We start from the raw sequence: 25,343 nt of genomic DNA on the forward strand, positions 1-25,343 counted from the left end.
TCCCCCCTCAGTCTTCTCTTCCCCAGGCTAAACAGGCCCAGCTCTCGCAGCTGTTCCTCATAGGGCAGATGCTCCAGCCCTCTGATCATCTTTGTAGCCCTATGCTGGACTCTCTCCAGTAGCTCCATGTCTCTCTTGTACTGGGGAGCACAACTTCTAGGCAGGAGCATCCCATGAACCCCCATTTAGAAGAGACAGCAGTAATGGGACAGCAGTAGCGTGAAGGACATTTTATTAGGCTCCACATCACTCCAGCCCTGCAGCTCGGGGCAGGTTGACATAGCTCTTCATGGGCGGGAGAGGCTTGATCTTGCGTCCAGCCCAACCACCCTTACGATGCCACAAGCCTGTGTGTGGTCGCTTGCCCAGCCAGCGGTTCCGGCCCGCCTTCCCGATCACCCGCTTGTTGTGGTCGACGTTGGACACGCGGCCCACTGTGGCCACGCAGGTCTCCAGCACCTGGGGGACAGAGAAGGTCCGTGAGCCTCCCTGCCAAGACATGGCCACGCGCCCAGGCAGTCAGCCAGGACCGAGACAGCCCAGCTCCTCTACCTGCATGTGTCTCTTGGAGGGCAGCTGCACGATGGCCGTCCCATTCACCTTCCTCAGCAGCACCCCGCAGGTCCCTGCAGCGAGTCGGAGAAAAGAGAGCAGCTTCCCTGAGCCGCGCAACCAAGCGTCGCATCCGGCGGAGAGAAGCTGCCAAAGCCCCTGCCTCCGCCCTCTGCGCAGCTGCTCTTCCCGAAGGCAGCACCTCGAGGCACCACCACGAAGGGGCGTCCCCACCCGTCCCCACCTCCCTGGGCTGCCCTTTGGCACCCTAGCGCCAGCAGAAGGGAGGGCAGCGACTCCGAGCAGCCCCCCTCCGCCCTCGCTGCCAGGTCGGCCGGGCCGAGTGTGGGGCCGCCTGGTGCGCGCCCGGACGCACCGGCTGCCCGGATGTACTGCGCCCCTTTCCCGGGGTGGCTCTCCAGGTTGCAGATCAGCGTGCCCACGGGCAGGGCCCCCAGGGGATAGGCGTCCCCTTCGTTGGCCGACACTGCAAGAGAGCCGCCGGTGAGCGGAGGGGGCGGCGCAGCGGGCAAGCCCCCGCGGCGCCCCGCCAGCACCTGCCATCCGGCCGATGTGGGGCGAGTTCTTGAGCACGTCGCCGGGCTGCATGTTCTCCGTGGCGATGATCCAGCGCTTACGGTTGCCGCCGGCCACCAGGGCGATGTCAGCCGACCTGTGGGGCAGGCGGGGTGGGGGGCTGAGGCGAGGCGGGGGGCGGCGGAGGGCAGCGCCGCCGCGGCCCTCACCTGCACGGGTCGTAGCGGACGTTGACGACCTTCTCCTCGAAGGGCGCCGCGGGGGCTCCGTCCTCGTACCGCAGCCGCTGGAAGTCGATCATGCGGTAGCGCCGCTTGTGCCCGCCGCCGATGCCGCGCACGCGGATGCGGCCTGCGGGCCGAGAGAGCGGCTGCAGGCGGCGGCCCCGGCCCCGGCCCCGGCCCCGGCCCCGGCCCCGCTGCCGCCGCCGCCGCCGCACCTGTGTGGTCGCGGCCGCCCGTCTTCCGCATGCCCACGGGCCGCACCGTGTACTTGACGCGGCACTTCCACAGCGGGTCGGTGGTGCGGCGCGGCACCGAGGCGCTCAGCTCCCTCCAGGGGCCGCCGCGCAGCGCCGCCGCCGCCGCCGCCGCCGGGGCCGGGCAGCTCCGCGCCGCCGCCGGCAGCAGCAGCGCCCCGAAGGCCCGGCACAGCCGCGCCACCGCCATGACGCGCCGCCGCCGCGTCTGCGCACGCGCGCTGGCTGCCCCGCCGCGGCCATGTTGGGCTTAAAGGGGCCGCGCCCCGCCGCGGGGGTGGCGCTGCCGCCGGGGCCTCGCCCTCAGCCCGCCCCTCGCCGCCGCCCGGAGCCGGGACGAGAGCGCTGCGAGCGGCGCCGCGGCCCTGCGCCGAGCAGGTAGGGCAGGCGGCGGCGGCGGCGGGCCCAGGCCGCCCCGGGAAGGAGGAGGGAGGCAGCGGGGCGCCGGCGGGGCCCGAGGCGGCCGGGTGGCGCCGGCGGGAGGCCCCGCGGCCCGGAGCGCCGCGAGCGGCGGCTGCGGGAGCCGCCGCGCCGCTCCGCAACTGGGCTGCGGCCGCCGCGCCGGGCGGGAGCGGCTTCGGCTGCGAGGTGCATAACGCGTGCGTGGGTCCCGCCGAAAAATCCCCAAGGCCGCGGGGGTGTCTGCTTTTCCTGTGCTTTTTTTCCCCCTTTTCTAGCTTTTTTCCCCCTCTCTTTTTTTTCCTGTCCCTTTTTTTTCCCCCTCTCTTTTTTTTCCTGTCCCTTTTTTTTCCCCCTCTCTTTTTTTTCCTGTCCCTTTTTTTTCCCCCTCTCTTTTTTTTCCTGTCCCTTTTTTTTCCCCCTCTCTTTTTTTCCCCTTTTTCTCTCTTTTTCTCCTCCTCCTCCACCTCTTACCACGCTGTGGCTTCACGTAACCAGCTGGCTTTGACCTCCAGAACTGGGAGAGGAAGAGCGATAAGGCGCCTCGACGCGGAGAGGCGTGCTGTGAGATGAGCCAAGAGGGAGCCTGCGCCCCAACTCTGCTGGGTGCTGCCTCTCCCCCGGGGCGCCTGAAGCCCCTGCGGGTGTCAGGGAGCGGATGGGGGGACGCAGACGGGAATCCCTGCGAAGCCCGGGCTTGGGCGGGTGGAGGCTACGTGCCCCTGGAGGCTGGGGAAACGTCGCAGAGAGCACCGCAAAAAGCCCGTGGCGAGGCCGGGCGCGGCGACACTGCGGCGTGGGGCATCCCATTGCAGCACGGGTCTGGAGTCCGAGCGATCCTCAGGCGATACCCAGCTCAGCCCCATGCTGCCGGCGCGGGAGGCCTCCCAGCAATTCTCTTCCTAAAACTGGCCGTTTCTGCAGGCATAGAAATAGCAGCCGCGCGGCTGGAGGGTTTCCCGCAGCGCCCCGTGCTCAGAACGGGATCTGCGGTGGGGACGCAGGTGAGGGCGATAACAAACAGGGAGGCAAAACCACGGGGTGAAACGTAGGATGGGCGCCGTGCGGGTAGCTTTAGCTATGGAGCTGGTGGTGATGGTGCGTCAGAGCCTCTTGGGCGACGTGCGGCAGCAGCTTGGCTGCTCTGCCCTGCCCCTTGCGGGAAGGACCCCGGAGCCACGGGATTGGCGTGCGCGGTGCTCTCCCCTCTCCAGGGCAGCGTTTGGGGAGCTGGGCTGCGTCCCCTCCCCCTGCTGCAGTGCCTGTGGCTGGCTGCCTGGCGCCTGCGTTTCTGCCGGGAGCAGCGCGGCGGATGTTGCCGGACCCCCACGCGCGCCTGCGTCCGCTCACCGCAGTGCTGGGACGCCTGGGAGCGCCTAGGCCGGACAAGCTGCTGCAAGCATCCAGGTACTGCTCCTGCGTGGCGCAGGGCGAGCGGAAGATTCCCATCCGGTGACTGAGCCGGGCAGGGCACCCAGCCATCCTGCAACAAAGAGCTGCTTTGAGCCGTGAGCTCGGGGGAGAGCTGATGAAAGCTTTGTTGCCGGCAGGGCCGCAGCTAGACCAGCGGGCGCTGAGCTGCTCCGCGGTGGCCCCGGGAAGGGAGGGAAGGGGTTTCTCCGGCTTGCTTGTCCCAAGGATACGCGGCGGGCCGGGCGGGCCTCCTGCTGCCAGACAAAGCCGGAGACGGAGGCAGCGCGTAGCGTACAGCAATGGCTCTCAAACTTTCAGATGCCTTATTTCCCCCCCACCTCCCTCCCCCAAAAATCTTCCTCCTGCTAATAAATTGCTTGCTAAGCTGTTCCCAAGTGGAGATGCACCCTGCAAAGGGTATGTGTATGTGGGGGGAGCAGTTGCCAGTAAAGCTCTGGGGAGGGGAGGATGCGGCTGGAAGGAGGAAGGTGAAGCAGCGCTGGGGGCTGGCGTTGCAGCAGAGCGCTCCGGCCAGGCAGCCTGGGGAAATCTGCACGGGGGTGATGCAGCGGTGTCTTTGCAACAGCCGTGGGTCTCCCTTGCAGCTCGCCTAGCTGGTGTCTGTCTCTCTCCTGCTTCCTCGCCCTAGCTGCACCATGCCTGGGTTTCTGCTAGTGCCCTTGGTCTCCCCTCTCCTGCGCCACCTTGTTGTGCTCGGAGAGGTGGAAAGCATCCGTCCTCCTCTGTGTGAGAGGAATGAGGGTGGAGGTTGGCGTGCCGGGGATCAAAGTCCTGGCCAGCCCAGACACGGGGTAAATAAAATACCTCTGAGCTTTGCTGTAGTTGGCAGAAGGAGCAGGAAGTGCATGTTCTCCCACCTGTCCAGGTAGGCATTGCAGCGTTAACCCCAAATTCCACAAGGGGCTTCAGAGGGGCGTGAGGGAGATGTGACAAGACTTTGACCTTGCCAAAGCTGCTGGGCCTGGCCGTACCCTGGCCACCTCCTGAAGCTCATCCTGTGCATAGCCCTCACGTTAGACAGATGCCTGCAGAGGCACTGGCTCCTGGGAATTACTCTGCTTGCTTTAATATCGCTTTACCCTGTCAGGGCGAGGTAATGGCTCTCTCTGGTGTGTTTTATAGAGCAAGACTCCCAATCGGAGTCTGAAGCTGGGAAGAGATGCTTGTCCTGGCTTCGTGCCAGCTTGCTGAGCTCTCATCTCCTCTAGCCTGGGAACACGTTTTAATGGTGTTCTGCTGTAGTCCCAGGCACAGCAGATGCAGAGTGGATTTGGCTAGCTGCTGCAGACACGACCAAGAGTTTAAAAACAAGGTCTTATCAGCTGATCCAGTGATGCTAGCGCAGGCTTGCTGGTGGCTGCAGGAGGTGGGAGATGAAGGCTGCCATTCCCCTTGCCTGCTGAAAGAGACATGCTTCGCAGGCTCGCTGGGTTTGTAGCTAGCAAACTGCTAGAGGGAGCAAACTGACTTTCTGCTAATGGCAGGGGGTGTGTGGTTTTATTTATTTATTATTGTTATTTTCCTCCTCTCCTCTTTGGTGCCTCCAATGTCTGTATTCTTTGATTGCTAATGAATGAAAGGAGTAAGACCTTTCCGGCCTTGAGAGGAGCAACTGATCTGACACAAAGCCAGCCAGGGCAGCTTCTCTCTCTCTTCCTCAGTGCAGCTATGCTATTGCCACTCATCAGGCTTTGGTAACACAGGAATTGTTTGCTCTGGTCAGTTGGAACAAGTCCTTGTAGTTTTTGACTTGACCTTTCCAGCTGTGGGCTGGAGGCAGGATCACAGCTCTTCCCATCTCCTCTTTTCTCCAGCAACTTGAACCTAGGTGATTGTGGCCAAGTCCCTGGAAAGCCAGTAGTAACCTTGCTCTAGGTTTCACTGGGGTTATGTTAGGGTGCATTTTCTGTTAGATGTTGGGGAGCTGAAGCCTCTGGGACAGAGAGAAATGTTTAGTGCTAAGGGGAAGGAGCAGGCAGGGGGTCTCCTGGCTTTATGTAGGAGGGCACCTCTGCATGAGTTGCAAATCTGTTTCCTTAGCCCTAGCTAAAAACCCAAGGGTCTCTTGCAGCCTGCTGGTTAGCACAGACTTTCTCAACACAAGCCTTCTGGCATCTAGAGAAACCTCTGGAGCTTCACACTCAGCTAGAGCAGGCATGTGTCAGCTGCTGCTGGAAGATGCAGTCCTAGTTGCTGATGCCTGGTCCTCATCCCTGTCCAAGGAGGACTGGGCTGAGTTACAAATGGCTGTAGAGTTTGGGGAAGCTGCTTGGGTGAAGCCTTTCAGGGCTTGGAGATTGGCTTTAAAACTGTGGGAGATGGTGGGGGGAAAGGGGCTGGATAGTGGGGACAGCCCTGCATTATGAGCATGGGAGAGAGCAGATGAGACAGCTCTGCTGACCCACCTGCCCCTCTGCTGGAGGGGAATTGCATTGCCTCTTTCATTCTGGATCGGGGAGACCCTGTCCCCGTGCAGCCCTGGTGAAAGGACACGTGTGCTGCGTTCCCATCCTTTGGGCTTGGGGTCCATATTTAGTGCTGTGACACCTGGCCCCTTGGTCCTGAGGCAATGCTCAGCCAAGGCAAATGAGGAATTTATCCACTTAGACTTCAGATTAGATTTTTTTTTATTATTTTTTCCCTTGAGAAGATGGTCGAACTGTAGGACAGGGGTCTGGAGGAGTTGCGATCTCCATCTTGGGAGATACTCAAGCCTGGACTGAACACAGCCCTTGAACACTTGGTCTAGATGGCCCTACTTTGAGTGGGGGATGGACAAGAAACCTCCAGGCATCTCTTCCAAGTGATGCAAGAGCCATCACAGACTCTTCTGTTGGGGTGCAAATTGCAGCACATTGGTCTCTAGCGTACATGGGGTCATCTGTGTGTCAGTCTGACTCTTGAGACTGTCTGTAGTGCAAGAAAAGTCCAGGCTAGAGGCTAGGTTTGGAGAAGACCCTGAGGCAGATGGTGTGGCTCCTAGGAACCTCCTTTCCTGACAGTAGGATGGGGAAGCTCATGAGCCAGAGTCAAATGACTGTAGGAGGCCTCATACATGTCAGAGTTTGAGTGGCATCTCCTAGCTTTGGGATCACAACTCAGAGATGTACCTTTCTGCACTGGGTGTGAGTTGGCAGGATGCCGAAACCTGTCTGACCTCCTCCTTGTGTGTTCTCCACAGCTCTGCATAGTGGTGATCCTTTCCCCTTGAAAGGGGAGCGTGAGATGTACCAGGCGTTTTTGGCGACGATTATGAGCATCATGGCGTGCTGTTCCTGCCCCATGCCCAGCGTGGCAGCCTCAGCAGGCGTGTATCCCAGCGGGGAGCCACATACTGCAAGTATTGCTGCAGTCCTTGCTTCCAAGAGTTCAGCATTTGTCCTTCAATTTCAGGCTCTTATTCTTAGCTGCAGCAGTTCTTAGCACCATGCTGAAGCTGACGCCCATCTGTCTTTTCACTTGCAAAACATCCTTCTCTTGCCTTGGTTTCTGAAGCCTCAAGATGTGCGTGTGCAGCTGCTTGGAGCTGTGAAGTTCTCAGGCACCACACAGAGCTGATCGTATTCCTGTGCTCCTCGGCTCGGAGCAGCTCTGGCCACGCTGCCTGTCAACGCGGCCCTTTTCTGTGGCGCTGCCACACGTCACCTGGGGCGATGCCTCTGGATGCGGTGGTTCTACTGGCGGGGATGTGGCGGTGTGAACGTCGCCTGGTGTGCGAGTATCTCCTGGCTATGCAGTAGGAGCCTCCTAGGCTCCGTCTCCGTTTCTTTTCTGGCGCCACAGTGTGGGGGGGAAGAAAAAGAGAAAAGCTTGTGCTTGTGACACAACCTCAGTGATGGTTGCGAGCCTGGGACTCTGTTTGCTTTTGACTGCTGTTATTTTATTTTTGAATGTCTAAGGCCTTGGGTCTGGGTGTTGTTTCAATGTCCCTTAGGAGCAGAGGTTCAGCAATTGCCGATTGCAGTCAGCAAGTTGGCGTTTGGCCAGTCTTCCCAGAGATCTTTTATTGTGTTGTTTAACAGTAATGAGCTTGCAGAGGTGCAAAAGGGGAAAAAAACCCTCCTGCTTCTATTGAGTTGCAATCTTCTTCCCAAATACATAGCTTGCTTTATCTTCCAAGTAGTGAAGACACGTCCCACAGCACAGGACTGGGATGATTATTGTGAAATAAGACTTTGGGATCCAGATTTCCATCCCTAAAATGCTATCATTGCTATCCATCTCCCGAACTTATCTCCTGTTCTCACTAAAAATCAGTTTTATTCTTTTGCATAGGAAGGAATTTCGACCCCCCCCCCCACACACACACACAACCCTCAGAACCCAGTTGTTTTTCTACTTCCACCATGTCCTTATGTTGTTTTCTCCCACGAAAGAGCATGCTGCTAAAAATTTTTGCTTGCTTCTGTACAGAAAGGATAGGCAGGCCATGCACGGTTTGAAGGAAGTTGCAGTTATTGTCTTGACAGTGTTGCTTGCATGGGTCTTGACGCTTCCCTGCATCTCGTACATGCTTTGCCCAGGACATGTGGGGAGACAGTGAAGGGAGCTGGCTTTGTAGAGGCACGGGTAGAGGTGCCAGATAGTGACCACCTCAAGTCTCTGTTCATATTGTAGTTGACTCCTGACCTTTTCCTGGTGATAACTTTGCTCCTCATGGTCTTCCATCATGATCTAAACTTGATTCATTTGGACCCGTTTAGTCTGGCATCCTAGTTTCTGATGTGGCAGCTGTTGTGGGTTCGAGACACAAGCAGTGAAGCTTCCAACTCTTTCCTCTTAAAGCTCTTGCATGTGGGAATGGTTTTCAGAGGCAGAAGAGTGAGTTGCTGAGATTGTTGATGCTCGGCGATTGCCTGATTATGCATTGAATCAAGGAGGAAGGTTTCTGCCTAGGAGGACGTGCTGCCTAGTGGATTCCCAGCTCGTTGCTGCGACAGCCAGAGCACTCTGTGCATGCATGTTCCTCCTCCGTCCTCCTGCAATGCTCCTCCGAAGGAGGGGAGGGGAGATGGGTGTAACTGGAAAGCCAGACTGTTCCAGCAGCTTACTGTGAATAGAGAAGATGTGCCAAATAGAGCAGAAACATGCTGCTGGAGACCTGAGTGGCAGCGCCCACAGAGCTGTAGGGGAGCGAGCAGGAGAAGCTGGGAGCTGGGCGTTCCAGCTCCCAAGGACGCCTACTGAAAAAGCACCTTTCTTCCTATTCCCAAATGGCCCGGCCTGAACCTCCCCCTTCCATAAGCTCCCCTTATCTGAGTCGATGTTTTGCCTGGATGAAAGGCAGTCGGCTCCCTTTGCTGGGCGTGTGGGAGTGGGAAGAGTGCTTACACAGCAGCCTTAGCCTGCCCGACCTTAGTGTCGGTTGCCATAGAGCATGTTTGCACTCTTGAAGGCTGTGTGCTGAGTAGACCTGCTGGCACTGGGGAAAGCTAGAAATAAGGTGCTGTAAGGATGAACTGTCAGTATGGGGGAGATAATAAACCATTTCTCACCGGTGTTTGTGGCCTTTCTTTCCTGTGCAGGAGGTAGCAGCATGCAAGTAACTCCTCTGCAGTCCTCTCTTTACCTCCTTGTTGGTACTTGAGAGAGGAATAGCCTGAGTGCTGTTCGCTGGTCTTATGCCTTTATGGGGGAGTGTCCAGCCTGGACAATCTGCCCTCCCCTCTTGCATGGGAAGTCGGAGCTAGGCGCTATGCCTGTTGGTACTTAGCAGAGCTGTGTGTCTGGCGCATCGGAGCCTGCTCGTCCCTTAAGGGAGAAAGGTGAGGGCCGCGTAGGTATTTGTACAGCTGGAGAGATAAGGGATATCAGGGCTGGGATTTCTTGAGGATCGTTAAATGCACTTCTGGGGTAGGTTAGGTCTGATGTGCCCTAGCTCAGGACACTTTACTTGTTTTCCTCCTTTCAGATGCTATGAAATGTCAGAAGTTCTGGGGAAAGAAAGCTGATCCTGGGGGGACTGTGAAATGCTTTCAGCTTTTCTGCTGGAGAGGCTGAAGAAAGGATGTTGCTGGTGTGGAGATGCTGCTATTTTAACATGCAGCTCAGACTTCTCAGTTGAGGAGTGCTTCTGCGTGTGGTGGAATTAATGAGGCTGATTTCCTATGGATCTGGGTCTTGTCTGCCTCTGTTATCTAGCAAGGTGCAAGCTTGATGATGGCTTTTAGTCATGATTCATAATGTATACCTCTTCCCCGATGCATTTGTAGTGTGCTTATTAAAGATGGCAGCAGGAGCTGAGCCTCTCTCTAGGGGCAGCCGTAATGCTTTCTTGAAAACTGTCAGTGTTTTGCTGCTGACCCTGTACACCGAGGGACAGATGAAGAGGCACTTGCAGCTGCGCAGCCTGCCTGAGCTTTAGGGCAGAGCTCTAGTCTTGTTGTGTGCTGGGTACACGTGGCAGCCGCTGGGGACCTCCTCGTGTCTCTGAGCATTGGTTCTGCTCCAGGGGACTCTTGTTTCCTGACTTCTCTGGGGTTTTTTTTGAGTACGGGGCTGAGTTTCTTCCTGAGCTGAAGCAAGTGAGGTCCATTTTGTCCTTTGGTGGTTGTTACCTCAGCTATGGTGGAATTGGGTAGGTAGATATCTGCCAAGCCTTTCTGGGAGGCTGTTTGGACCCTTTCAGAGCAGGGCAGCAGTGGGATGCTGGATGCAGCAGCACTTGTTTTCTCTGGGCCACTAGCCTGTATCCTGTCCTTGACTTCCTCTGGAGAAAGGAATCATTGCACATCTCTTCCTGAATTGCACTCACAAGCAGAAGGCATATTTTAGGATTTTTTTGTTTGTTTTGTTTTATTTTTTTCTCTTGTTGCTTTAGCACATAATTGTTCCCCTAGATGTTTTATAAAGATGGAGAAAGAGGGTAAAATGGGTAATTATGGACCAGTTTCTCCAGGAACTGGTAGTTAAGCAATTTGGGAGAAATGCAAGTGGTGGCCAGCTCCCAACAGACCGCTCCATATTTTGTTTCTTTTTCTTTGAAGCAGTAGTCCATGCCCTGTGCCTTGGCTTTAGTGGGGTTTTCCATGCTGTTCTTATCATATGATTTTCTCCTACGCAAACGGGCAGATGTCACAGGCCAGATGAAACTTTTGAGTATGAAGTGCAAAATGGTTGGGATAACCACATGCAGGGAGCAACAGACGCCCAAAAGGGAAGGATACGACTAGGTTCTGCATAGGGCTGGTGCTACTGATGGATCAGGAGGTAAATATGAATTCTGCAGTGTGACTTTGTGTGGGAGGACAGTCAGTTCCTGCTGAAAGGTATGAACAAGAACGAGGTCTTCTGGCAACATGAAGTGTTTCTTTCTGCCGTGCTGAGAGGTTCAATAAGGGCTCTGCTGTGTGTTGAGAGCTCACCACGCTTTGTGAGGGGTGGTACGGAGGCCACAGAGGAGCGAGAGGCGAGCTGATGCCTGTAAAACAACTCGAGGCAGTTCTGGAGGAGTGAGGCTAACCAAGAGGATATGGGTGATGGGTGAGGTGTAACGAGTTCTGCCCACTTGGTAAACCCAAGCCTAAGGCTATTGCCAAAGAGCTCAAACCCTGTAGCAATGCATTCTGCAGGAGGACAAAGTTGTCCATCCCACCGCAGTGCTGTGTAACCCCCGGACAGTCTGTCAGCAGGTCCAGGGTGCTCGAGTTGTAGTTGCCTACTGCCAACTCTAGCTCTGCACAAAGGTGTTACCAGGTAGGTGCTGCTGCCTGCAGAGGGACATTGCAGTGTGAAGCACGGCTCTCCCTAGCTCCTGAATGTGCTCTGCGGGGATCTTGCAGTCATGCTCACCTCGTGGGTTGTAGCACTTGATACCCCCTGTGTAAGGGCAGTAGCTTGGTACGCTCTCGTTATATAGATGGGAAGAATGAGGCAGGGAGGAAGTGCAGAGCCCTTGTGCCATCCTGAGGAGTCTTTGGGCTGGCAGCGGGGCAAGTGAAGCTAAAAAAGCTGCTGCTGTTTCAGGCTGACTCCCACACAAGGGTTACACTATATAACTCAAGCAGTTGGTGCATGTAAGCTTCCCCACGCAGACGTGCTTCAGTTAACGTTGGCATTTTCGTGTCCCTTATCACCACAAGGGCTGTTCTGTGCTGAGGGCTGACATTTTTTTGGGGTCCACTTTTGGTCAGGGAATTTGTTGGCTGCTCTGGTAAGTCCACAGGTGCCTCCCAGTCTGAGAGGCGGCCTTCCGGGAATTTGCTGTTGAGGATGCAGAAAGCTTTGAGCTGGCATTCCTCCGCTTTCTATTCCCTTTCTTCCCCCCCCCCACCCCAGTCAGAAGAGGCGTTGAGCTCTGACAGCCTCCTCACATCAGTGATTTGTGGGCAGGAGGTGTATGTGTTGCAACCCCAGCTGCTGACTACAGATCTCTGCTCTTAAATGGAAGTTAAATCAGCTTTCCTTATTGCCAGGGGTGTGGGGGTGTTGGAGGTCAGTGTTCGTTCTGGCCTGTTTGTCTACTGTCCACGTGTGCCACCTGCACTGGCCACCAGTGTTCCATGCACAGAAGTAGAGGCAGGTGCTCTGGGATCTGCCTGCTGCCAAAGAGAGAGGGGAAGATGAAGGGGAAGGACTTGGCGTGCGTAGCCGGTTGTGCCCTGTCTCTGGCTATCTGAAGGAGGCTTATGCTTGTCTGATTGCAGCTCCCAAATATCGTTGAGGTTCTTGGTTTTTGTCTCTCCCTCTCTGTAGGGCTGCAGGAGCAGGACTATGTCCACCATGGTGTACCCAAGGGAGGAGAAACTGGACAAGCTGAGCCAAGAGGAGATTATTTCCAACACCAAGCTGGTGATGCAGGGACTGGAGGCACTCAAGAATGAACACAACTCCATCCTGCACAGCTTGCTGGAGACCATCAAGTGCCTGAAGAAGGATGAAGAAGCCAACCTCGTGCATGAAAAATCCAACTTGCTCCGCAAGTCAGTGGAGATGATTGAACTGGGACTTGGAGAAGCTCAGGTGAGAGTGGAAAGTACTCTTGCAGGTGGTAGCCAGGACTGATGGGGAAGGCAGGCATTTGGCTGTTTTCTTTAAGCTGCAGGAGCAGTAAAGAACTGAATTTAGACAGCCAGACTGGCATTGAGGGTGGGCCCAGACTGTGCATGTTGTGGGGGATACAGCGTTGTAGTAGGTACTGACTAACCATCTGGGACTTTTGGCAAGGTGATGATGGCATTGTCCAACCATCTGAACGCTGTGGAGTCAGAGAAGCAGAAGCTGCGTGCTCAGGTGCGGAGGCTGTGCCAGGAGAACCAGTGGCTGCGTGATGAGCTTGCCAACACCCAGCAGAAGCTGCAACGCAGTGAGCAGACTGTGGCTCAGCTAGAGGAGGAGAAGAAACACCTTGAATTCATGAACCAGCTGAAGAAGTATGATGAGGATGTCTCGCCCTCGGTATGTCCTTGTCTGAGGGAACAGCTACCTTGGTGTGTGCAGGATACGGGGGGCTGGGACCAATGGGATTGCCTAGGTTTGATAGCCTTGTCCCTGCCAGCTTCCTTCTCCAGCAGTGCTTACAACCAAAGAGAGACTGCCTGGAGCAGGGTCTCAGGCAGAACATGGGGAAGGGTGCCAGGCTGCATTGGGGGTTATTGCATTGGCTTCATTGGGTGGGAGGGGGGAAGGTGGCAGAGACCATGGGAAGCTGAGGGCCTTAGTGGGCTGCAGTAGGGAGGGGAGGTTGGCAGCAGGTTTGGCCCAGGCTGCTGCCATCTCCAAGAACCAACAGCATCATGATCCCCATCCTTTTAGGAGGAGAAAGAGGGCGACTCCACAAAGGACTCTCTGGATGATCTGTTTCCAAACGAGGAGGAGGAGCATGGTCCTGGATGTAAGTGTTTGTGCTCATGCGTGGTTGCTAACCACCTCTATTTGAACGTGTTGTGCCTAATGTGCCCCAGTTTACTCATCTGTGCCCACAGTGCCCCACCAGCACAGCAGTGCAGTGGCAGCTGCCCAGCAGGGAGGCTATGAGATCCCCGCACGCTTGCGTACCCTCCACAACCTTGTCATCCAGTATGCCTCACAGGGACGCTATGAAGTGGCTGTGCCTCTCTGCAAGCAGGCACTGGAGGACCTGGAGAAGACATCTGGCCATGATCACCCTGATGTGGCCACCATGCTCAACATCCTGGCACTGGTGTACAGGTGAGCATGCTTAGGAGGGCAGAACTGGGCCAGCAAAGCTCTCTGCCTCTCACCTTTGTCAGGGCAGGAGTTGTGGTGACAAGGGAGCTCCTCTAGCTTCCAGAGGTTTGCCCTTTGAAAGGGTTTTGGCATAGATAAAGGGTTTGGACTGCTGATCTTTCCAGTAAAAATAGAAACTGGCTAAGGTAGGGATGAAGGAAGAAGTGGAACAGCTTATAGGGGCTGGATCTGCATGAAAGCAGGACTGTTGCTCCAGATGCTGTTTGCTGTAGGCTGTGTTTTCCAAACACCTAAGAACTGATAGACTTTGTACTTCAGGGATCAGAATAAATACAAAGAGGCAGCACATCTCCTGAATGATGCTCTCTCCATCCGTGAGAAGACCCTGGGCAAAGACCACCCAGCGGTGAGTGTCTCCCTTCTCCTTCGGTTGATTCCCTTATACAGTGTGTACTAATGGGGCTGGAAGAGCAGCCTGCTTTGCTTTAGGGATGTCTGTGGCCAGGCCCCTTTGTACTGAACTGCCAAGGAGAGCAGTGTGCCCTGTGGTGTGAAGGGTGCTACTCACATGGTGTGGGATGCTATTTTGCCTCTTGCTTCCTTCAGTATGGCCTGTCAGGGGTGACTGACTTTCCTGGATCCTCCAACCTAGGCAGGATAGCCTTCCCTTTCTCTTCAGAAGCTGCTGTACTTTATCCCTAAAGGAAATGGGACAGTTACCAGTGTTGCCACCCACTCCTCTTGTTTTATCCTGCTGGATCCTACTTTGTTTCATAGAGAATCTTATGTCTCCGCAGGTGGCAGCAACCTTGAACAATCTGGCTGTTCTCTATGGCAAGAGAGGGAAGTACAAAGAAGCAGAGCCTCTATGCAAGCGAGCCCTGGAGATCCGTGAGAAGGTACCAGTCTCCCATGTTCTCCTTCCTTCCAGCTCTTTGAGGATTTTCCACTGGTACCTTACCACACCTGGGAGATCCAGGACCCAGTATTGCTTAGAAAGAAGGATGACCCCTGGCTTGAAAAGAGTCTGTTGCCTCTATCTAGCCAGCTGATTCTGCCACCAGCTTTAGCATTTCTCCAGTGTTGTTTCCAGTGTCAGAGGGCATAGCAGGATTTCTCCTCTTTGCCAGACAGGAGCCAGGGCAACAGAAGCTAAGGCACACCTTAGAGGGACTACAATGCCTGCTTTACTCCCTTGCTGTCATTTCTAGTGTGCTGGACAGGGAATCAGCATGATAGAGAAACCTGGCTAGGGTTGGAGCTGCCTGGCTCTCCCTGGAAGCTTACTGCAATGTTTGAGTGTTGTCTTCTTGTGGCTTCTCTTGATTTCCCTAGGTCCTAGGCAAAGACCATCCTGATGTGGCCAAGCAGCTGAACAACCTAGCCCTGCTGTGTCAGAACCAGGGCAAGTATGAGGAGGTGGAGTACTATTACTGCCGAGCACTGGAGATCTATGAGAGCCGCCTGGGTCCTGATGACCCCAACGTGGCCAAGACAAAGAATAACCTGGTGAGATCATGGAACAAGACAGTGTGGTGATGGAGAGTGGTGTGCAAAGCAAGCATTGCCTGGTGCTTGGAGGAAGTGGGGAGAAGGCAGGGAAGGGAGAAAGTTAATCTGCGTGGCTGGAGGGCTAGTTAATCTGGCAACAGGGCTGGAGCAGTGTTTTCTTGGTTGCAGGCCTCTTGTTACCTGAAGCAAGGCAAATATAAGGATGCAGAAGTGCTGTATAAGGAGATTCTCACCCGTGCTCACGTGAAGGAGTTTGGCTCTGTGGATGGTTTGTACAGCAGCTGCTGGAGCTCGGGGAGGGATGTGCAGTTTGCTCTCCTGGCTCTCAGCCCAGTCTTGGCTGGTGCTGATACGCCCATCCTTCTGCCAGTGGGTTGCCTTGTGAGATTCTTGCTTGGGGAAGCCCTTGATACCATCGTTCTTGTCTTGTGCCTCACCTTTTCTCTGAGAAGGGAAGCTCTGGCTCTGTTTTTGCTAGGTTGGGCACTGTTGTGGCTAAAAGAGTTAGCAAGTGCCACAGCTATTTCCAGCATGGGCGGAGGTCTCTGTTGAACTCCTGGCATAAGTATTTCCCCCATGGGAGGACATGTTCCTTACCTCCCTTGCAGTGTCACTTGCCTGCCTTGGTGCTCTGGCCAGTGGCTGGAAGCCCTGTCACCTCCCTCTAGTGAGCCACTGGCTTTAGGGGCAAGAACCACGGGTTTGGGGGATGGAGCTCTGGGCTGTGCAGGAGGCAGAGCGCCAGAGGAAGCAGCAGAGTAGCTGGATGAGGTGGTGAGTGAAGCTGTCCTGTGTTCTCCCATGCACAGATGAGCACAAGCCGATCTGGATGCACGCAGAAGAGAGAGAGGAGATGAGCAAGGTGAGTCTGAACTAGTGCTGCAGCCTGTTGAGTGATCCTTTGGACCTGGTTTGGGCACCAGTTTTACGAGGAGACAAGTATTTTTTGGCAAGGGGAACTCTCAAGAGTAAGATTCATTTTTTGCAGCCTGAGGCAAGGGCTGAGCCTCTTCTCATAGCCCTGGGGCTGCTGCTTCCAGGTCAGCTGTGCCTGAACGGCACAGTTGGCATAGTCCTCCTGGCAGTGACCAGACAGCAGTGACTGCAGACCTGCTCATCCTGCTGGCCCAGGGCCCAGTATTTCTGTTCTTCACCTGGTGCTGCATTTCTAAATCTCCTATTTAAAAAAAAAAAAAAAAAAAGTCAACCCCCTCCTTGCAGAGCTTCACTTTTTTCCCTCAGCCCCTGCTTTCTCCTCTGTTTTCAGTGGCAGCAGGGGCAGACCAAATTTCATGCCTGTGGCAGGGCCTTGGGCATAGCTGGCAGCCCCAGGCTTGGAGCTAGGCATTTAATGCCTTTCTTCTTGAGTTCAGCCAGCAGCTCATGGATACCTATACAGAAAGTGTCGAGGTGTCTTGAATCTTGGGCTGCCCAGGCTGTGCAGGCTTTGGGGTAAGGAAACCCAAGTGCAGCGTATGGCTCAGGGAAGCTCCAGCACATGCCCTAAAGCTCCTAGGAGTGCTGTGGGGCTGAGCAGGAAAAAAGACCCCTGTGAGGACTGATCCTTTAGGGCTAGAGCCCTTGCTGGAAGGAAACCCCTGCTGTGGAGCAGTGGCCTCCAGCACCTGCTGGAGCTTTGGTCCTTGGCGAGAGCAGCTCTGCTGCGTTTGGAGCTGAGCTGGGTGCTACCTGCCCAGCCTGTGTGTCCTATGGGCGCAGAGTCTGGGGCACGGGTGCCCCACGGCACATGGTGCGTGGGCAGGCAGCAGCAGTGACTCGTGCAGGCAGGCACCACAGTTCATGCTGCCCCAGGCAGTGCTGGCCAAGGGCCAGTGCCCCGCGCACTGGGTCATCTGAGCCCCGGCTCTTTCTCCTTTGGTGTTGATGACTGTCTGGCAGTGTCTTCGCTCCTGGCTGGTGGCTGGGGATACAGCTGGCTGGCTCTGGCACGCAAAGGCCGAGGGTGGCGAGGGGACAGCTAGCAGGGCAGAGCTGCTGAGGGCAAGCTTGACCTTGCAGGCAGAAGGTGGGGCTGTGGCTGCCTGCTCCCTTTGCTAGCCACGGCTGCGGGTTTTAGTACCTGTTCTGGTTGGGCCTGCCTCTGGGGTTTTCTGTCTCCCACACCGTGCGCTGGTGAGGGGCAGGAATACCAACCCAGCCCTTGGGTTGCTGTGCTCAAGGGCTACACTGGCCCTGCCACTTCTGGCTCTGTGGAAGGGGCAAGGAGGTGGGAGGTAAGGGAAGCATATTGCTGGGGTGCAGATATCTCCTTTAGCTGCAGCCCAAATCTGTAGCAGGGAAGGTGATTTCAGCTTCCCCTCCAGCAATCCGCTGTGCTTCACAACAGTGTTTGCACATTGCGCTTCCAAAAGCGGCACTGGTGCTTGGGATGGCCCGGTGTGGCCTGGGGGCTGCTCCTGGGACCCAGCTGGAGAGTCCAGGCTAGAGAATTGCAACACATGTGGAGTTAATGACTCTCTTCTCTCCTCACCCTACAGAGCAAGCACAGAGATAGTGCTCCCTATGCTGAGTATGGCGGGTGGTACAAGGCCTGCAAGGTTAGCAGGTAAGAGGGCTTCACAGGCAGTCTCTGGTAGGAGGTGGCTGCCAGCCTCCCCCTCACCCTCCGTCTGTCTCTGCAGCCCAACCGTGAACACTACCCTGAGGAATCTGGGCGCATTGTACCGGCGCCAGGGCAAGCTAGAGGCGGCTGAGACCCTAGAGGAGTGTGCGGTTCGCTCTCGGCGGCAGGTAACCCTGGCTAGACCTTCCCCCGTGGCAGTGTGGGTACTGTGGAGGGTAGCAGGTTGTGGTAGGGCATTTGGTTTGGCACATGGTGGGCTCTCTTGTGCCTTAGGGCCTCTGATGCCTTTAGGTTACATTCATGTAATGCTGGAACAGTTGGTGGTGGTGTTTGTGCAGGGGCATGCAGGTGCTTGTGTACACGTGGGGGTGTGCAAGTGCGCGTGTGCATGGGAGGGATGTGTGTTGGGGCATGTGTGTGCGTAAGTATGGGGGAAGCAGACGTGGCTCTCGGAGTACAGAAGCACATAGCTGCACCAGGACAGAGTCCTGGGCTTTGCCAGTAGCTGAGGAGATTTGCCTGAGGTCTCTTCTTACTGTTAGTTTCTAGTCTAGGGGATTCCCTAGAGATTTCCAGGAGTTTCTTCCACTCTTCAACTCCTCTCAGTCCTCAAATAACAAAGCAGGAGCTGTTAGTGCCCAGCACAGGGACTGAGGGACAGTGGAAACTTTCATGCACTGATGCACAAAGAAACCAAGCTGTCAGCTTTGAGGCTGTGTTCCCTTGTCCCGCAGGGTGGCAGGTTGCTTGGTGGAACCTGAACAGGGACTGCTGAGAGCTGAAGCGCACTTGGCTCTATCCTTTCTGCATAGAAGAGTTTTGGCTGTGATGGGCCAATGGTCAAGAGATGGGACCAGATCAGGCAGAGTGATGACATGGTGGAGCACTGGAGGGAAGGTGTGCAGAAGGATGAAGCTTCTAGCGCTTCCTTGTCCCTCTCTGCTTGCAGGGCATTGACCCAATCAACCAGACTAAGGTGGTGGAGATCCTGAAGGAAGGCAATAGCACAGAGAGGCGGCGAAGCCTGGGGGGCAACGTCAAGTACGAGAATGCCACAGACGGTAGCGAGGAAGTGAGTATGGGCGTGGAATGGAGCGGGGTAAGTACAAGACACCATCAAGAATGGCCTCGGCCGGCTGCCAGAGGCAGGGGACAGCTTGGCTCAGGGCTCTCCCCACGTGGCCTGTCGTGGCATCCTTGTCTGCCTCCATTTGTTCCCTGCACACTTCCTTCTCCTCTCTCTTGGCATGAGCCAGCAGGCCCACGGAGGTGCGTGTCTGGGCCCAGCTTCTGGTCTACAGGCCGGCTATTCCCAGTTGATGGCTCTTCCTTCCAAGAGGTTGTTGGGCCCTGGCCACGCACAGCACATGCTGGTCCTGGTCTGCCCTTAATCTTAGCCCTGACACCCTTATTAACACTCTTCCCTGCTGCTGCTCCCCTCTTGAGGCCCCTGGCTGAGAGTGCTGGCCCCATCTCAGGCCCACACGGCTGCTGTGAGCAGCTTGGCTGGCTGTCCTGCGCCATGCCACAGGCAGCTCGGGGTCCGGGGAGGGTTGTGCGTGCGTGTGTGTGTGCCTAGTGCGTCTATGCAACTGGGTGACTGCAGGGCACAGGGAATAGTCTGTAGCTAATGTCTTTGCTGCCTCCCTGTCCCGGTCTTGTCCCATCTGTGGGCTCTGGCCAAGCAGAGGTTGATAAAAGGCAGGTTCTTGTAGGAGGCCAGGCTGGGCTGGGCTGACTAGTGGTGGCGAAAGAGGCTGGCGTTAGCTGAGACTCGGGCAGGGTGATTTGAGGCTGCCTAGGCTTGCTCTGAAACCAAAAATCACTTTAGTCGCTAGCTCTGAGTTTGGACGAGTGTAACGGTCTGGATCTGAGACAAGTGATTTTCAGCCTCTGTAAGGAGGAGGATGGAGAAGCAGCAGCATGTGAGCGTTGTGCTGGCGAGTGCTTGGCTCGAGGGCTGCGAGAGTTGTTAACGCTGCCTGTGCCTCTGGTGGACTCTAGCTTGGACTGTAAGATAGCTAGCATCTAGGGGCGGTTGTGTCTGGACACAGGCAACGCACTGAGCACACAAGTTCTCCACTCCCTCCTCACGTCTGCTGTCACTAACTCTTTCCCTGCACGTGGCTCGCCTCTGTCCTCGCCCTGCATGAGCTCCCTCCCTTCCTCCTTCCTCTTCTCCGTTGCCATGACAGCTCCTCGGATCCAAAGCCTGAAGCCGCTGGCTCTCTTGATTGTGGATTGTACCCAGGAGGTGGCTAGAGGGGATCTTGGGGAGCACATGTGCAGGGCCGTACCTTGTCCCAGCCCTTGGGATCAGGCCCAAAAAGGGTCCTAGCCCCAGCAAGGCATCAACCCTGGGCCTCATCTTCCCTATCAGTAAAGGGGCTGGACGAGTGTCAGGGGAGGGCTGTGGGTTCAGGTTAGGATCACTCAGTCCCTGTCCTGGCCATATCTCTCTGCAGTTTCTCCTGGCTGTGGTGGTCGCTGATTACTCTGTGCTGGTGGTGGTCTGAGAGACATTCCTGGTGGTCTCTGAGCTGATCGTGCCCAGGCGAGCAGGCGATGCTGCCCCCCCCTCCCACAGCCCAGCTGAGGCAACTGCCCCTTTGGGCTCTTCCTGCCCATGGGATCCTTCCCCAGGGGCCTGCCCTGATCCAGCCAGTTGCAGGATTTGGGAACTAGCTCAACACCCTGGGGATATGGCTGCTCCCTTGTGTTTCTAGATGCCTTTCCCAACCAGCTGCAGAAGTAGCCAGCTCCCTCTCTATAGCCAGCAGCCCTGTGCTGGGCTGCAGCTGCCCCAGAACACGAGACAGGTCCCTCTGCTCCTGTCACAGCCAGCTCCCTGTGCTGGTCTGGAGACCTCAGCTATACTGCCACAGGCTAGTCACTGCTGCCAGCCCTCAGCTGCTGGCTGCTGCGAGCAGGGCCATAGCGACCTCCGCGCCCCGCTGCTCTGGGAGCACCTTGGGGCCTGGAGGGGGTCACCACCTTTTGGTGGTGCTGAGGTCTCTGCAGGTGCCCTGTCGGGGTATGAGGCCCAAGAGTGGGGAGCACTTATGCTGTGGCACCGTGACTGTTCCTTCCCAAGCTCACAAGTCTCCCTCCTTGCCGAAAGTGTCCTGCTGTCACTGTGGGCAGCCTGGACACTGCCCTACCTGCTGCCTGGGTTACCTGCATCCTCATGGCCTTGTGAATTGTGTCTTTCTCCTCTCTGTGCACTAGGCTTAAATGCCTCCCGAGACTCCCTCTTTCCCCTCCACCGCAATCACCTGGATGTTTGTGTTGTACCTTCCGACTTTTCCTCCACACCATCCCTCCTTCCTCGTCAAGATCTCCACGCCAGTCCCCCAACCCTCCCAGCGCGCGAGGGCACCGCAGCGCCTGCAGAGGAGTGCCTGGCCACATGGGCCCAGCTCCAGTCCCGTAGCCAGCGAGAGCAGGAAGAAGCTGTGTGGAGCTGGCTGCTCCCCCTGGCCAGGGCGAGGGACCACCGTCCCCTTACGTGCCACCACCCCCTCCCCAGCCTGCCCTTGCACATCCCCAGGGACCTGGGAACCAAGCCTGCGGGGGATTGTCTTCACTCCAGGCGTGCCGACTCCACCGTCATTAGACATCCTCAACCATCCTGGCCTTGTTCCCTCCATCTCTGCAGAGGCCAGGATGGAGGCATGAAGATGGGGGACTGTTTTTTGGGACGCAGAGGCCTGGCCTTGGCAGGGCTGTTGTGTGCACAGTTGCTTCCTTCCCTGTAGGCTTAGCTGATGTTAGTGTCCCACAGCAAACCTGCGCTGGCCACCAGTGTGCCAGGCTCTCCCTGCAGCACAGGGCCATAGGTGTCCCTGTCCCACCATCCTCTTCCTGGCTGAGCCCTGCAACCCAGGGGCAGAACATAGACCTCTCCATAGGGGCATGGGGATGGAGGGTGGTCAACAGCTACTATGCAGCCAGGGCAGGATGGGAGGTGGTGACAGCCAAAAGCCACCTGTGGAACAAGGACCTGCTGGGACAAACACATCTGGTTGTGACTTCCTGACTTGATGCAGTAACTCAGTCCCTTGGCTGATGGCATTAAAGGGTGAATTGGCTCTCGGATCCCGAGGCATTGCTTCTGGGAGAGGGAGAGGCGAGGGTAGAAGTGTTTGCTGCTTCTTAAAGGCAGAAGGAAGAAAACTAAGAGGAAAGCAGAGCCCTTCTGCATGGGGCTAGTTAGAAGTGGCTGAGATGAGGAAAGGGCTGGCTTAGAGTGGAGTGGTCTGCAAAAAAGTAGGTGCTAAGAAGGGTGTGGGGGGAGAGGGAGAGCGAGTGAGCGAGCTGGGGCTTGGGCCACTCCAAGCATGCAGGGCAGGTGGAGTGACTGGAGGGTTGTTTCTGCAGGAAGAGAAAACCTTCCTGGGGAGAAGGGGCTACATTGCTGCTGGGGGAGAGCAGTTACTGAACAGAGGGCCTGGCTTGCCCTTGCCTGGCCGGGCTGGGGCTCTGGGGCTGTGACCTCAGCCAAGGAGGTGGGAAAGCACTAACATTGCCCTAGCCAGGCAAAGACAGCTGCAGTCAGCGCTGCATCCTGACCTCGGGCTTGTGTAGAGATGGCTCCATGTCTCTGCCAGGACTCCAGGCCTGTATGGGGCCCGGGACTGTTGGTCCCTGCTGGGAAGGGGATGGTTTCATAGGGCCAAGCCACCCCTGCTCTGGGACTTGCTTACCCTCATCCCAGCTCCTTTGGGAGGTGGCCTTCCCCAGCTTTTCTGCCTGGGAAGGAGGCTGGGGAAGCTGCAGCTTGCAGGATAGAGCCTGGAGGCCAGTGCAATCCTGCTTCCTCCCCCCCCCCCCCCCCCATATTTATTTAGCTAGATCATTTCTTTATTTCTCCCATGCTAGTCATTTGACAGGCTGTGATGCTAAGCATGCTTGTGTCTGTCTGGACGTGGCTCTCCCATGGTGGCATGGAGGCCCTAGGGCATGTGTGTACAGCTCCCCTGGAGGAAGGTGGTGTGTCCTCAGGGTTGTGGGGGCTGGAGCTCAGGCCCTAAGGGCTCTTGGGCTGCCCCTTCTCTCCCAGTGCTGCCCCATGCCCCCAGAGCAGGGCGAGTCCCCAGCGGGGGGCGGCTGCAGACCTCGGCACCGCCTGCCCCTGTGCTTTGCCCTGGCTTGGACCTGGTGCTGTAACAACCGTACCTCCGATTAAAGGCAGACAGACCCAAACCGCTGCCCTGTGCTTATTTCCATGCTCTGCAGGCCAGTGCTGGTCAGCCCAGGGGTGGAGGGGTGGGCAAACTTGTTGCTGGGAGCTGGCACGGGGGTAGGCCATGCCCGTGCGTGCCCCATGGGAGGTGCGGGGGCACCTTGTGCAGGCCAAGCAGTGGAGGCAAGGGACCTAACTCTGCTCTACCTCTCCTTGGCCACCAAGCTTCTCCAGGGCTTTGGCATGCTCCCTTGCCCAGCTTGGAGGCTGTGTGGCAGGGCTGCCCCAGGATGGCTGAGCTCAGGCCTTCCCCAAGAGCTGTTTCCGTGAGCCAGAGAAGGCCCTGTTGTGTCCTTGGGCGCCAGGCGCCACGTGCTGCTGCGTGGTGCCTGAGCCCGCTGCCTCCGTGAGATGGACAGGGTAGGAGCTCAGGGCTGGGGCTGCCTCGTGCTCTTGGAGTGCTCTCAGCCTGGTGGGTGCAGTGGGGACAGGGCTCTGCGGTAAACTGAGCCCCGTAAACGTTCTGGGTTAAAAATAACCGCGGAGAAGAGGGAGTAGGGAGGAGAGGGGAGGCTATTTTTAACTCAGTATGCAGCAGCGCCTGGTTTCTGGCACTGGTCTGCAGTCAGCCCGCATCGCTGCGGCTGGGGAAACGCGGCCTCGTCCTCCAGCCCTGAGCCCAGAGCGTCCTCCCTGGCTGGGTCCTGCTCCCCCGTCCCGCGGTCCTGCTCCCCTACCCCAGCGCGGTGCCTTTCTCCTCCTCTGGCTTATGCGTGACCTGCAAAGGGGGAGAGCAGCCGGCACAACCGTACTTCGCAGGGAAGGCAGGCGCACGTTTTTCGCCTGGCGCGTTGGCCGGGGCTCTTTTTACTTCCCCCACGGCCTCGCTCGTGCCAAGGGACAGCTCTTCGGACAGCCGCCCTGCTGGCTGCCGAGCCCGGGGCGCCCGCTAGAGGAGCCAAATTATTTGCTTCGCTGGTACTTACAGCACTCGCCGCGTTCCCGGCGGCCGCGTCCCTCGCGGCGACGGTGCGCGGTTCCCGCTTCGGAGACCCTCCGTCGGGCCGCGCAGGTGGAAAGTTGCCGTGCGCTTGGCTTGCGCAGGAAGGGCTGGGAGCGGCTTCTGGCGGGAGGATCGCTGATAGGGAAAACGCTCAGCTAGCGGAGAAGGGCGCGGGGCCGGAGCCCTTCGGGGTGGCTGGCGCAGGGAGGTACGGGAAAAGAGGCTGCAACGGATCCCGGAAACTTTGGGGTTCAGCCCGAAGGTGAGGGGCTTGGCCCGAGGAGGCCGCCTGGCAGGGTGGGGGGCTGCGATGGGAGGTCCGGGTAGGGCTGGGCGCTTCCCTGGCCCCCGGGAGCTCCCGGCCACTGCTGCCCCGGGGCTCGCACCCGCGGGTCGGGCTGAGCCGGGCCGTGAGGGGTGAGGGTGGGGGTCCCAGGCTCCGAGGTCCACGTGCGCCGCCCTGGAGAGCCGGGGCGAATCGCTAGCGCGTGGTAAGCCTGCTCTGGGCCGGGTGTATATCCCCGACGCCAGTGGGCCAGGGGGTGTTCAGAGCTGGGCTCGGTGCCGGCGTCCCCGTCCCGCGGCGCGCTGGAGCCCGCTCGCGGCCGCTCAGCCGTCACCCCCCCTCCCCTTTCCCTGGCTTGTGTCTCCGTGTCCAGGACGGCAGCGGCGCCCTGCAGCGCAGCAGCTCCCTGGGAAAGATCCGGGAGGTGATACGGAGGAGCAGCGAGATGCTGGTCAAGAAGCTGCAAGGCAACGGTCCCCTGGAGCCCAGGAGCACCAGGTACGGCCCTGGCCAGCAGGTGCCGCGCACGGTGCCGGCGGCCCCCGGGCCTGGCCGGGCATGTGCTCACGGGCGCTCTCCTGTGCTTTCCCGCAGCATGAAGCGAGCCGCGTCGTTAAACTACCTGCACAAGTCTAGCGACGCTTCCTTCGAGGTGAGGCGAGCCCGGCAAGCGGCACTGGAAAGGGGGCTGAAGTTGCCCCGGGTTGGGGTTGGGGTTTGGGGGGTGGTGGCGGCGGCGTGGCCTGAGCGGCAGTGGCGGGGCGGGCGCCACAGTTTTTGTTTTGTTTTGTTTTTCTCCAGGGTCCTGGAGGGCTCCGGGCGGAGAGCAGAGGCCTGAGCGCCAGCAGCACGGACCTGTCCTCCCACAGCTCCCTGCTGGCGGCCGACTGAGCGGGTGCGGGCAGCCCCCGTCCCCGCATCGGGCGCTCCCCCCCTGCTCCCCCGGCACCAGTTCGGGGAGTGCCCGGGGCCCCGCGCACGCCCCTCTCCCGCGCACCCCCCCCTTCCTCCATGCCGGCGGCTTTGGTGGCAGCCCCGGGCGCCCCCTCCCCAGCCCCGGGGTGTGGGGCAGTGGGGGGCAGCACCCTGCCCCAGCCCGCGGCACCGCTGCGGCAGGGGCGCCCTGCTCCGGCACGCGGGGGAGCTTCGCCCCCGGCTGGCTCGCTGTACTTTATTTTATTAAATAAAACCTGTCCTAGAAGCGACGGGGGCGAGAGGCTCCAT

General features: G+C 57.7%; 2 protein-coding genes and 1 long non-coding RNA gene across 8 annotated transcripts; 1 reads left to right on the forward strand and 2 right to left on the reverse strand.

Moving 5' to 3' along the window:
* Window positions 1–215: 215 nt before the first annotated feature.
* On the reverse strand, window positions 216–1,770 carry MRPL2 (mitochondrial ribosomal protein L2). 2 transcript variants are annotated; one of them, XM_062573458.1, is made up of 6 exons: window positions 1,529–1,770; window positions 1,299–1,440; window positions 1,110–1,225; window positions 929–1,039; window positions 553–626; window positions 216–459 (listed from the first exon to the last, which is right to left on the reverse strand). In XM_062573458.1, exons 1-6 carry the CDS (start codon window positions 1,755–1,757, stop codon window positions 247–249), a joined length of 885 nt encoding a protein of 294 aa, XP_062429442.1. In that variant the 5' UTR covers window positions 1,758–1,770; the 3' UTR covers window positions 216–246. The 2 variants fall into 2 exon arrangements, with proteins under 2 accessions (XP_062429442.1, XP_062429443.1); XM_062573459.1 differs by lacking the exon at window positions 929–1,039.
* A 94-nt stretch (window positions 1,771–1,864) lies between these two features.
* Window positions 1,865–25,324, forward strand: KLC4 (kinesin light chain 4). Of its 5 annotated transcripts, none has more exons than XM_062571388.1 (16): window positions 1,865–1,945; window positions 12,095–12,361; window positions 12,566–12,796; window positions 13,154–13,232; window positions 13,324–13,549; window positions 13,868–13,955; window positions 14,347–14,448; window positions 14,885–15,058; window positions 15,230–15,329; window positions 15,871–15,923; window positions 17,560–17,627; window positions 17,704–17,812; window positions 18,595–18,744; window positions 24,493–24,617; window positions 24,714–24,771; window positions 24,921–25,324. In XM_062571388.1, the coding sequence occupies exons 2-16, from the start codon at window positions 12,113–12,115 to the stop codon at window positions 25,008–25,010; spliced, it is 1,902 nt and encodes a 633-aa protein (XP_062427372.1). In that variant the 5' UTR covers window positions 1,865–1,945; window positions 12,095–12,112; the 3' UTR covers window positions 25,011–25,324. The 5 variants fall into 5 exon arrangements, with proteins under 5 accessions (XP_062427372.1, XP_062427375.1, XP_062427371.1 ...); XM_062571387.1 differs by lacking the exon at window positions 1,865–1,945 and adding an exon at window positions 3,283–3,373; XM_062571390.1 differs by lacking the exon at window positions 1,865–1,945 and adding an exon at window positions 3,283–3,373 and having other exon boundaries at window positions 18,595–18,717.
* On the reverse strand, window positions 16,022–24,149 carry LOC134138140 (uncharacterized). Its single transcript, XR_009957808.1, has 2 exons — window positions 23,817–24,149; window positions 16,022–16,238 (listed from the first exon to the last, which is right to left on the reverse strand). It is a non-coding gene; the product is annotated as an uncharacterized LOC134138140 (long non-coding RNA).
* Window positions 25,325–25,343: the final 19 nt, after the last annotated feature.

Source organism: Rhea pennata, chromosome 3 (genome assembly GCF_028389875.1).
Source record: "Rhea pennata isolate bPtePen1 chromosome 3, bPtePen1.pri, whole genome shotgun sequence".
NCBI classification, from domain to species: Eukaryota; Metazoa; Chordata; class Aves; order Rheiformes; family Rheidae; genus Rhea; species Rhea pennata.